The 13,210-nt window shown below is 37.3% G+C and overlaps 1 protein-coding gene across 6 annotated transcripts in view; it reads left to right on the top strand.

Annotated features, from left to right (window-relative positions):
* epha3 (eph receptor A3) overlaps window positions 1-12,422 on the top strand; it is a 92,261-nt gene extending 79,839 nt beyond the window's left edge. For 4 of the 6 annotated variants that reach the window (XM_024286640.2, XM_024286639.2, XM_024286638.2 and 1 more), the window contains 3 exons: window positions 139-332; window positions 6,632-6,787; window positions 9,899-12,422. In XM_024286640.2, the coding sequence (XP_024142408.1) occupies window positions 139-332; window positions 6,632-6,787; window positions 9,899-10,004 (456 nt within the window). In that variant the 3' untranslated portion in view covers window positions 10,005-12,422. Of the gene's footprint in view, window positions 1-138; window positions 333-6,631; window positions 6,788-8,607; window positions 8,726-9,898 lie in introns of all 6 variants that reach the window. The other 2 variants (XM_024286642.2, XM_024286641.2) reach the window with 2 other exon arrangements.
* Window positions 12,423-13,210: the final 788 nt, after the last annotated feature.

The raw sequence follows: 13,210 nt of genomic DNA, 5'->3' as shown, positions 1-13,210 counted from the left end.
TTATACCCGTAATCATTTGGGGGCTGCAAATATTATGGTGGATGACACTCAAAATGTTGTTTTAGAAGGGTAAAAAAACACAAGCAAACTTCTTTTTACTCATTTCATTTCTTAAGTAATTTCTCTTCTCACGAAAAGGTAATAAAAGCTGTAGATGAGGGATACCGCCTGCCCCCACCCATGGACTGCCCTGCCACCCTCTACCAGCTGATGTTGGACTGCTGGCAAAAAGAGAGGAACAATCGACCCAAGTTTGAACAGATTGTCAGCATTCTGGATAAACTCATTCGCAACCCTGGAAGCCTCAAAATCACAGCCAACACCACATCCAGGTACGATAAGGATAATGTTTACTGTATTTATGTTTCTTTTCTTAGTGGTCTACATACCAAAAACAGCCTCTAAAGGCTTCCACAAAATGCTACCTCCTGATCCTGGCAACTTTAGAAGAACTAGTCCTAAAGTTTCTTTAATAGTGTGTTGTGAAAGTGGTTGTTTGAATCTATAAAGGCAGCTTTCTTTTCCATTCTGTCGTTTTCTCCGCTTTGGCTGCCTCCAATTGGATTTCACAAGCGTTTCCCACTGTATCCTAAATTCAATTAAAAATAACGGCACAATTAAAGTTAATGCAAACTGCCTTGGCTTTTTCTGGTTGTAATGGGTTCTACTGTTTAAGCACAAGGCGTGGAGGGGTGAGTGGCGGGTTCAATTTCAATTTTTATGAATGAAGCTCAGTTTAGCATGATATAAGTAATGCAAAATGAGTGATGCATGAAGTCACATGAAGGAAATATATATATTTTTTTGTTGGTTTAAACCTAAGCAGAACCGTAAAATATGTTTTCTCTGCATTAAAAAGTGTTTTCACTTGAAAATGAATTTTTGTTTCAGTTCCATCTGATTTTTTTGTCTCCTTTTTCCATCCTTTCACCTTCACCTTTATTTATCTCCTTTGTTGGAACTTCGTTTTTCCCATGAGGATTCGAGGCAGAGGAACCGCCTCCGTACAGTTGTCAGTTCTAGGCGGCAAACAGAGCAAGCATGGGGTCTGCAGCAGACTGCAATAGTATTATGGAGATGTCAGCGCTCATAACATTGACTAATGATTTCTTAAGAAAGTGAAAATAGGTCCCTTGGAGTTTGCATGTAATTTTCTTGATTGGCTTTTAACACTGGGTGAGCACAGCCCGGCCGACAGAGGCCTGGGAGGTGATTTATTAGAGCCCTGTGTCCGGACATGAGTGTGTGTGTGTGGTGGCGGCGGCAGCAGTTGCACAGCGGGAGCAGCTGCACTCAGCTCCACACACCTCGTTTGTCTCGGGGCTGTCCTGGTTGGCTAATGTACTACCCCCATCTTCAAAGCTCAGTAAGCCCAAACCAAAGCCTGGGACTAAAGCATCTGGAGACTTAGAGGTGGGACCAGGTCAGAGTTTACTGCCACTGCATGGTAACGGAGAAAGACTCAGGTCAGTGGGCCAAGGTTGGCTGTCAGATACTAATTATGGGCCAACAGGCGCCCAGTGAGGGCTGGAAGAGGCTGTTTAAATTGCTTTTCAAGATGTGAAAAATATGAAATTGTTGATCTTTTTTTTTTGGTTTGGTTGCATTTTTCAAAACATAATTTTATCTTAGTGCCCTCAAATAACAGCTTTGTTCTGTAAAAATTAAACCTAATATATTTTTTATAGAAGGCAATTAATTTGCTATAGTAGGTAATGTAAAACTACTGTATGAATATAGTTTGCTGCTGGAATTTGTGCTATTACAGCCCTCTAACCACAAGCAAAAATATTAGCCTCAAGGGCAGTCTTTAGTTTAAGGAAAGATTTCTTACGTATTCAGTCAGAAAAATATAAAGTTCCTCCACTTCTATGCTCAGTATGTTGTTAAGTATGCAAAAATTTCTGTTCAGTCAGATTTTACTGTAGGTATATACAACCCCCTTTCTGAGTTCATTGAATCTTAACTACTGTAAGTAAATGATTAATTCTATACAAACCAACTCCTAAATCTCAGCCGTATTATTGCCACATAAATGCTGACATTATAGCTTTTCTATGGTGACATTTAATTTTGTCACATCATAACTTCTGATGTTTACTACTTAAAAGATCTCTGCTTATTATATTATATTATATTATATTATATTATATTATATTATATTATATTATATTATATTATATTATATTATATTATATTATATTATCCCTGCGACAGACTGGCGACCTGTCCAGGGTGTACCCCGCCTTCGCCCTTCAGTAGCCGGGATAGGCTCCGGCACCCCCGCGACCCCGACAGGGACAAAGCGGTCAAGAAGATGGATGGATGGATGGATATATTATATTAAGAACTAGTTATGAAAAAAGCATTTTTGGCTGGAATACCACTACTATTGAACTGGATTATGATAGACTGATTTGCAGAAAAATAAAAATAAAAAAAATGACTTAAATTGTTTTTTCTTCTTCCATACAGTACCTTGATTGAAAAGTTGCTGTAAATTATGATTACATAAATAAATAAAAATAAATAAAACATTAAAAGTTGACATAAAATCCTGAAATAGCTTAACTAGTGACTGTCATCAGGAGATGCTGTAAAGTGAAGTAAGTGCACCTGTGAGGATGCTGTAACTTCTGCTACACATCTGGCTTTTGGTTGTTAAACTTAAAAAAAAAAAAAAGCACATGCAGAAGAAACTTGTGTACCAGAAATGGGTTAAAACTAAAAGCAAACAAATAAATATGAAAAATAACAAATCTGAGAGCAGAAAAAGATTATTTTAGAATAAAAAAAACACTTCACTGACATAAATGTGGATAAAAATACTATTTTTTATTTGATTGAAAACGTATAGTAATGCTTAGGTGCAATTACAAATTAAGGATTGAAATGAAAATGTGTCTAAAATGCTTGACTATATAAAGATTTTTGTGACAAAAGAAAGAAATATTAGGTAACATAGAGATTGTAGCGCAGAAAGTCCAAAAAAACAAACAAACTCGAAATAAAAATAAAAATATGAAAAGCAAAATTTTTATACCAGCAAATAACAAAAGCAACAGCTGGCTTTAAAATGCCCCCTAAAAATAATAAAGGAAAGGGTCACGTTTGGCCGTACACATCTGGTCAAGCTCTGCCAGATAGATCTTGGCGATTGTTCAAGTTAAAAAAAGGAATCATTCTTCCTCCACAGTCTTCCTAACATGTGCTTTACCTCTTCTCTTCATCCACATCACCTATCGTTCCCATTGAGCCCCATAAACAAGATACTACACAGCCCTGGTTATATGGAGGTCACGGACAGGGTCCGACAGTTTTTTCATTGGCTTATTTATATTTCCTTCTGTTCAAACACTGGGTTTTCTCTGTTGCTATATGCTCTTACACACACAGGAGATTTAGTAGCCATCCTCTGGCATCAAACATATGCTCTCTTTTTTTTCCGTTTCCCACAGCTCTCTTTCTTCTCCAATCATCTTGTCTCTGGAGTAGTGATGAGTTGTTGCTCAAAAAAGAGAAAAAAGAAAACACGGAAAATGATAAGGGAAGCGAAACAAGGTCATTTGCAGTTTACGTCTCAGTGGAAGCAGCGGAGGGGGGAAACAGAGCGAAATATAGAGCGAGGAGATCATGAAAGAAGAGAGGTGGTTCAGCTGAGAACAAAGAGGGGATCGATATTCTTAAAAAAGTGCTCCAGGTTTCACTACCTAAAAGTTAAGCTGATTTTAGATGTACAGTAATTTTGCTCCAAATTGGGAGATTTATATCAGCAAAGTCAGTTCTTCTTTTCTACTCATGCAAACCACCCCCGTCCATAGAGCCTGAAATTCCCTTCATCTCAGACAAACCAGACTTTCCAGGGGTCCTGGGGGGCACTCAAAATTTTGACAGGCCTCTGATCTGGCAGGAAAAGACTCAATCATTGTAACAACACCCACTCCACCACCTCAAGTGTCTCTTTTTTCCTCCTCCTTTTTCTTCTCCTTTCCTGTCTCAGTTTGAGATCCTGTGTCTCCTTTCTTCCTCCGGTATGCTGTCGCGGCTCAGTGTGATGCTTTTGACCATGTGGTTTAACGCTAGCCCAACTACGTGTTCCCTCACTAACTGAGCTCTGCCATTGTCATTTAGGATTCTTTATTGATGGTGTGGCCCCTTTCTTTAATACTGTATAAGCAAAGCCAGTTTTATTTTTTGGCTTAATTCCAAATCAGTTAACCTTTAAGTGTATATGTATGTTTTTGGTGCTTTTATCATGTACTTGAGGCATTTTTGTTATGATGGAGGGCAAATATAGAGAAAACTAAGATTTCATTTGCCTTTATGAGTATTTCCTTATCCAGATTATTGTGAATCAGAAGCAGAAATCCCATTAAAAAAAGTTTGTAAGTGTGACATAGAAGTTACTACGGCAAGCCACAAGCTCCCTGCTCCGCTCCATTCTGATGCATTCACTTATAGACAAATACATTCAAGTACGTCTTCATTTTCCTGGCTGGCAACTATATTGCTCAGCATTTTTGTTGCACCGCCAACGTTAGCTTGAGGTTGTGAGGCGCTGGAAGCTAGCAGAGAGCATGTAAATAGATGGATGATGGGTAGGGGGAGAGCTTAGACCACGGCAACTGTCCCGCCCACAACTCAGAGGCAAATTTCTGATCGACTTCCACCACGCTGCAAAAACTATTCTGGAAAATAATGTATATATATATATATATATATATATATATATATAGGCTAAAAACAGTATAATGATAATCAAAAGTCCGCTGAGAATGCTTTTAAAATATATCAAAATATCATAGGAGTGGGGCTTTAAAGACAAAATCACAATTTTAAACTTTAGTCTTAACATTTATTTGCCTTTTTACCAAAAAAGAAAAAGAAAAGAAAAACATAGTTTTTCAAGTTCAAATTTAATTTGTCACATACATATACATACTCTACATAGTATAATATGCAGTGAAATGTATTGCACGGCTGTCCGACGGTATGAGGATAAGAGAATAAGATAAAGTTACCATGTTAAAACTTTGATACAGTTTACATAATTAAAAAAAAAACAAGCATCCATAGTGCTAAAAGAATATTTACCAGAGGATTCTGTCATTTTTCTTGCCACAAAAACCACTTGACCACATCACAAAAACATGTTTTTATAATGCCTGAAAGGAAATGCAACTGAATGGAGGTAGACTTCCTGAAATCCTGTTTGTTTACTGGATGCTTCCATGAATAGGATTCCCCAAAGGAGAACAATCGTTTTCTTGTCTCCTGTTCTTTCATTAGCAGTTCTATACAGTCTTTGGGTTTAAAAATGTAGCTCTTAAACAGAAGAAGGGTGGGATGACCTGAATGGCTCCTAGTACATCCAGAACAATCAAAAAAATTTAACCATTGCACTTTGTATTGCACAGAAAATGTTTCAATGTTTTTATTTAAGATGAACTGACATTGAAAATGTCGAACTCTTGTCACTTTTATCTTCTACTACTCTCTTTACCTCTCTTGTTCTTGACAAGAATTTCTACCCTTAGTCACTCTTGAAGCCCCCTTTAAGGAACATGAGTCAGAGGCAGACAGAACAGTGCCTGCAGCTCTCTTCCTCTCTGCTGTTGAAGCTGCTAAAGCCCAATAATACAGTGCTTTGAATCTGATTTGATCCAACTGAAACCATTCAGTCTTAGAAAGACATGTACATGGCAAAAGGGCCACAAGAACTCGTAACTCTACAGTCTATTTCCAAGCAAGGAAACAGAAATATTTATTTGCATGTTAGATATAATGCTTATTATTGGTGACAAAAATGCCTCCCTTCAGCATATATTAGCCATTACTCGCTCAGAAAAAAATTGTATGAATTATTTTTATGATTTTTCTATTTTAAGAAATGCTATAGAAAACAAATATTGATGTAATTTACTCTTAGTATAAAACACACGATTATTACGTTTAAAACAATATTTTATGTAATATTTCTTTTTATTTGTGAAATTCTATTTCAATCTTTTTTTCTCCAACAATTCCACTTTATTAAAAAAATGTATATTGACAGTTTTTATAATTGTAATTTTTCACTCAACCCAATCACATGGCTCCTAATTGTTCTCTGATGGCATCATTTAGATTTTTATTTAATCAAGGTTTTATGGGTCTTAGTCAATAGAAAACTTGAAAATCCTGTTAGCTGTGTCTGCTGTATCTCACACTTAAATTCATCCAGATTTGGTCCACTGGCATTCATATCTATTAAGTCACAACTGTGCCTGGCTGCTGCAAGGCTTCTGTTGCATCATACATCACCAGTCCAGATTTTGTGTCAGAAGCTGTCAGAAATGCTGCCACTCCGCCCCCCTCTGCTTTCGTTAGGAGGGGTTAATACAGTTTAATGGCCCCCGGTGCTCATCTGTGCCTGCATGCTGTGTGCTTGAGGGGACAGGCTTGGATTGTATACACTCAGTTTTCAACCAGTCAAAAAGCTCATGGTTGATTGCTAGCCAAGCAGCCGTATGTATATTCGTATCTCAGCTGTTTCCTAAAGCTATGCAATAATTCCTTATTTTTGTGCTGGAATGTATATGCGCATTTGTGTTTTTCTTGGGTTTTCTTCAAGTTTGTTTTTTCCTTTTAGGCCAGCCAATTTATTGTTGGACAGGAGCAGTTTAGAGGTTCCATCTATGGGGACGATGGGTGACTGGATGGATCCGATGAGAACCCTGCCCTGCAAGGAGGCCTTCTCAGGGGTCAGCTACAGCTCCTGCGACACAATAGCCAAGACCTCCACGGAGTAAGACGCCTTCACACATTTTAAGTTGTTCTGCCTTTTATAGTCACGTTTGCAGACTTTAGTGCTGATTAGGCCCTATAATTTTCAAAAAAATTATAAGTTAGGTTTACCAATTATGAGAGTTTAGTTCATAATTTTCACTATATCATCAACATAGGAGGTAAAAGTATAGAAAATGACAAACAGCAAGAATTAATTATTTTGAACTCAAATTTTAATGATGCTTGACATGCTAATTATCATTCTAAATAAACCTCTTTAATTTACAGTTCACGGTGCCACTCTTTTTAAAAAATGTCATCTAAATTATGCTTTTTACTCCCCCTTTTTTCCCTCTTTTTTTTTTTTTTATTCCACTGAACTTAACCTCTGCCATTCACGCCCCTCGGTCTTCCCTCACCCCCGCTGGCTCGCTGCTGCCTTAATTGGTGTGGAATGTGACGGGGTAAATAATTGGACATTTCTAATCATTGTGATCAAAGCAGCCGTTCACTATGTTGATGGCAGCAACGGAGCATTTAGAGAAGAATGCAATCCTCCAGGCAGCTGTAACTCAGAAGCTTATCAAAACAGGCAGTAATTACACACTGTTTTAGAAAGAAACAATCAGTAAACTACAACTATTATGAATATTGTTAGAAGTGATAGTAGTAAAAAGTTTTTTAGGGCTGTTTTTTTAGGGCTTAGTTTTTTTTTTAAAGAAAATATAGTTTTTTGTAAGATGCATTCCTTTTTTTCCTAATGCATAAATATTTTACCCAAACAAATCTTAATAAATTGTTGGAGAGCAATTTCAATTTCGTTTTATTTCTTACAGTACAATCTATTTATCCAGTTACTTTTATTGCATTCTCTGATTCTTTGCATTGACAAAGCAAATCGTGGACAAACTCCAGCCAAATACCTTTGGACTCCACATCTTGTATTAGTTTACATCACCTTTGTGAGTAGATACTGTGCAAAATTGAATCACTGCAGTATTAATCCTGTGAAGAGGTACCCCATTCAAAGCACCCGAGCTCAGCAACACGCCTAACAGCCTTGGCCCCATACTATGTATTGCACAATATAGATTGTTGTATTGATTTGTTCAGCCTTAATCTAGTCCTTGATATTCAGCACAAGGAGCAGTCATCATACTTGGTTGCTGCGTGCTGACTCATCTGCTGAAGTAATTGATTAATCCTTTTTTCGAATATGGGATGGACTGACAGGAAAACACTGCATCATTTGAACTGGATACTCTGTCTGCCTAAAGTGCTTTCAAGGCTCATTGGAAGTATCTGATTGAGGCGGAAATAAACTCAACTGCAAACAGAAGTCATGAAAGAATAAAAAAAGCACTCACAAGGGGAAACAAACTTTAAAAAGAAGAAAAAAAAGGATTTCAAAGCGAATTTAACTCAGTAGGATGCAGCTTTGGGATAGTTCCTTTTATTAATTTCATACTAATTGTATACATTGTAGGTTCTGAGCATTGAGAAACTGTTCTTAAATGTTGAATAAAATAAAATAAAAATAAAATTTAAGGTTCAAAATTAGAAAAGATTAATCAAATTGTAAGAAAAATATTATTCTTTCTGAAAAAAATATATAATAAACAAAGTTATAATTCATATGACTAAATGATGAAGATCAAAAAGGGAAAAATGATCAAGTTCTAATTTTATAAGTCCATAAAGTTTGATATTACAAAAGAATACATGTTTTTTAAGGATAAATATTTCATAAAAAGTGATTGAAAACCTAACAGGGCTTTTTTATTTTTCATCCCACTGTGTCATGGTTTGTTAATGTTGCCGGGCCTGACCTTGTTTCAGTAGAGTGGTTCTGACGGAGGTCCATGTAACACCAGCCACATGCCCAGAATGGGAGCCATCCATGGGGATCACCACCCTCTAACACCCACTTCTTTTCCAGCTGCCCAGGCTCTGGATGGTGGGTGGAGGATCGAAGCTCAGTTTCTGTCTGAGGCTAAAAACTAACCTCCAGAGCCATTGCTCCTCTTCCAACTATAAAGGGATGGTAACATTTAGTTTAGGAGTCTCAGTGACATTTTTTTAATCAAAACCAGTCTGATCACAAGATCAAACTGATGTTTTAACTTGCACCAATATTTTTAGCTAAGTAAAAAGACAACTTTAAAACTTGAAAAGATTTAGTGGCAGCTCAGTGAGTTGAATGCGACTTCAGTACATATTTTGTTTATTTATTTAGCTTATGAATTTATTGAAGTAAAATAAATTGCTGACTTACAATGGTGATGATGGCCATCCCTTTATATTGGAGCACAGAGTGAAGCTAGTTGTCTGAGTTTATTGTCTTACAGTTACTCCATTGTGAATATTATATCATAAGGTATAACTTTGCTTGTGCTCAAAAAATAAAAGCACGGTTCTAATAAAATGTCACAATAACAAACATGCAATTAGACAATAGTTCTCCTTGTAACTTAAGGCTTTTACTAATGCAATATGACAGTAAGCAGGAGTCTTAACGTGTGCTGTCACTGCTTGTATTGTAATCCAAGTAATGCTTCCTTTTCAGAGTTTGAGCTGCTTTTAGTCTGTGGCTGAATTGTCTCAAACAAAACATAAAGCTAACTAACTAGTATTTTTTTGCATTCCAGGTTTACCACAAATCTAACAATATCAATCAAAATGTATCTCTTCTGAAGAAGAGGTATTTTTTTGAATGCATGTGAAGTAACAGATCTTCTACCAGCTTGTGCAAAATTAACAAGTGTTGAGTTGTTCGCATTCCCCAATGCTGCTCCTCTTGTTATCCTCACATCCGTCATTGGTAACTGATTCTATTTTAGTGCAGTTTAGGAAACTGGACTAAGCTCCATCACACGCCTTTGGTTTTCCTTCAGACAAGGTCACACCAGCAGCAGCTGTCTGCACAGTCTCCTGAGAAATACCACGTTCTGGCCATGACAGTTTCATAAGAAAGTGAAAGGAGCAGCATTGGGAACGTGTCAATATTGTCACCTTTACTGTCAGCAATGTATGTTTTGCATTTTTCCTACCCATTTTTTTTTTCTCATCTAATAACTGATTGTGTCTTGTCCCTCCTCCCAAACCCCTCACTTCCTTTCTCTCAAACCAGGGATCTGAAAAAGGTTGGCGTGACTATTGTTGGACCACAGAAGAAGATAGTGAGCAGCCTTAAAGCGCTAGATTCCAACACCAAGAACGGCCCGGTACCTGTTTAAAAAAACAATAATAGTAATAATAATGCAATGAATGAGAAACTGCAGAGATCTGTGCTGACTCAGCAGATACAGAAACTGGACTCAGAGGGAACGGACTATGTTAAATACTATTTGTCTTTCATTCATTTGGTGAAAGACAGAATTCTGACGGAGAAAAGGTGGAGTTCGATGCAGATCTGCCAGTTAGTCATCTAGCTGGCACAACCTTCTTCCTCCCTGCCCAAGTTGAGATGCCTTACAGACTAGTAGAGGAGTCAGAAGATCAGGTAAACAAACTTGGACTGTACAGGGAAACAGGGTGTGGACTGAGACAAAGCCGGAGCTCTCCATAACTCTGACTTAGCCACAGAACGCCAGACCTTCAAGCTGTGGAGCGGGGCAAGCGAAATGGCCTAGAGGCTGCATGAACACGAGCACGGTAAAACAGCAGCTGACCTGGATGTGGAACCCGTCTCCCCCTTTGGATTGATGGAAGCTGAGGTTGTGGATCGCAAACCGGGGGGAGCTGAGCCGGTCTGGACAAACCTAGATTCTAACCGAGCCATTGTACTTCAGTAGCTCAAACCTAAAGCATTTGCATTCAGTAAACACGCCATATGAAAGCAATAATGATGTAATCCTTCAAGTAGAGTCATTGTCTGGAAGCCATTGGTCTGCCACTTGTGTAATGTACTTAAAGGGTACAAACTTCATAACACACTTCTCACACAGGATGCAGTCACATCTGTGTTCTCTGTGGGAATGAACGTCTATTGAATTACGCATCCCCACCCCCTCACTCCATGACCTTTGTGTAAAATCTCAGGATGTGTTTTATCCTTCAGTTTAAGGAACTATTGGTGATGATAGAGCAAAGACTGCTATTGGAGGCAAAGATCTGAGTGAAAAAGAGAGAGAAGTGGAACGATGGCAAAGAAAACTTGAAAATGAAGCGGTGATTGCTCCACAGGTGTTTGTTGTTGAAAACGTTTGCACCGCCACCTCTTCCCCACAGCAGGTATTATTCCAGATCACTGCAGCTGGCGGAGTTGGATGGAGACCACTGGTTTGGATTTGAAACGATACCTTTAGTGTAAACGCTGTGTGGGTTCATTTCTTTTCTTTATTGATTTAAAAACCTGGTTGAAGTAAAATGTATGCGCTAAACTTGTCTCCGTTCTATGAATCCCAATAAGCAAAAAATAGAAAATGATGGGATCACTAAGTTGGATTTTTTCTTTTTTTTTTTTTTTTAATTTTGCTCTTCAGTTGAAAGATTCTTCAAAAAAGTATGAAAACGCCTCAAAGTGACACCAACATTTAAATAAACCATTGGCTTCTGTGACAGTTTTCAAGTTTTCCTAAAGGCACCTGAGCATATCTTTGTACAAGGAAAAGACGCTAATATTCTGTTTGGATCATAAAGTGCAAACATACCCAGTATTTTTAAACTTGCACTTTCCCTGTTTTGTGCTATTGGACAAGAAATATTCACCTACAAGGATATTATCGCCATGCACTTAGTATACAGTGTTGTAGCACTTTGAATGGGAATGGTATTGCCTTGGCTGTAGACTAAGCTTGAGAAATTTACAAAGCTGATGGTGCTTTTGGGAAACTCAACTCAGTGAATCCGTTCTCTCAACATTTTTTTTTTCTTGGTCTTCCTGTGGATGCTGCTGTTGCTGCTGTGCGTTCTAATTAGCATGTACATATTTGAAATCATCATATTGGAAGCAACCAGCACTAGAGATCCCACTGTATGTTAATGGCCATCCCTTTTTGTACAAAATGTCTGTATGTATAAATGACTTAATAAAACCGTGCAACAGTTTTAATTAAAAAAAAAAAAAAAGAGACAGAGAGACAAAAATCATCTGTATTATATTTTATCTCGTTTGGATTTATATTTGTCAGTTGTTTTCTCTTTTCTACAATAAAAAAACAGTTATGATGACATTATTTATTTGTTAACATTTACAGTGCATTGTTGATTTTTTTTTTTTTTTTTAGCATAAGATAAATTATGTGTCGGTATGATTTGTGTTCAAATTAACATACTTTAAAAAACACAAGACATCCGAAAGAGCAATACTGTATGGACTTTATCCAGATCCCTAATTCTATGTCTCAAGACTGATCTGTGTGTCTGTTTGAGAGTTTATGTCTGCAAATGTAGATGGCCTTGTCTACTAATGTAAAATGGTTTGTAGTGGAAACATTTATATTTTTATAATAAATATTCACAAAATATTTTCCAACAGATGGATGGTCATGGAGCTGCCTCTGTGCTTTATTTGTAAGGTTATGTTGGAAGTACAGAAAAACAAAACTGATGTACAACCTGTTGTTACGACGCTACCAATGATGTGGAACAAAGTCATCAATTTTCATGTTTAACTTTTTTCTAAGCTTTATTAAATTTTTACAACACATCAACACAGTTTTTTTTGTTCTAGCAAGTTCTTATATTATATCCAAATGCTGATTTTTTTTTTTTTCCTTTTTCAAACATAGTTTTTATTAATTTTTTTTTTTCTACAACCATAATAAGGAGCTCAAATGACACAAGCACAGTATGGTAGTGAGACAACAGGACCAATATATGAAAGGATGTGGTGTTCAGGGAAACTTAAGATAGTTAGGGGAGACAAGTTTTGAAATCTTAATGTTATGATTCCTTTTCTATTTTTTTTGGTCACATTTAACCCTTTAACACTGGAGATGTTGCTGGTGACTCAGATATGAACTAAAGCAGCTTTGCGCAGACACTTTATATTTGTAAAGTTACTTTGGTAAAGTGCTGCATGGACAACGAAATCCCCTTTTCTTCGTGTCAGAATCATCTCACTTACTTGGATCTCATGAGCACCTTGCTGCTAAGAAGTCTTGTCTTCACAATCCGCTGGAATTACATTAATTGCTTCAAGAGTTAAAGACTTGAAGGGGCCCTACCATGAAAATTCTGCTTTTTGAGGTTTTAAATGCATTTTAGTGTTCACTCCTCATTACAAAGAACCCCAAAACGGTATTTTGATTATGCATTTAAGAGTAATCCTCTAAAAACCTGCACTGTCTGCAGCAGCCCCTCCTATACCTATGGTGAAAACTGCTGACGTAAGATCGTTTCAAACAGCTCTCTCCAGGAAGAGTCTTTGCATGAAAGCTCCGCCCCCCGGCTTACACAACCCTCAATTTGATCCCCTTACCAGTGATAATCAGCGAAG

Source organism: Oryzias melastigma, linkage group LG21 (assembly GCF_002922805.2).
Source record: "Oryzias melastigma strain HK-1 linkage group LG21, ASM292280v2, whole genome shotgun sequence".
NCBI classification, from domain to species: domain Eukaryota; kingdom Metazoa; phylum Chordata; class Actinopteri; order Beloniformes; family Adrianichthyidae; genus Oryzias; species Oryzias melastigma.
The sequence above is the reverse complement of the archived record's forward strand: the minus strand, read 5'-3'. Positions and strand labels throughout refer to the sequence as shown.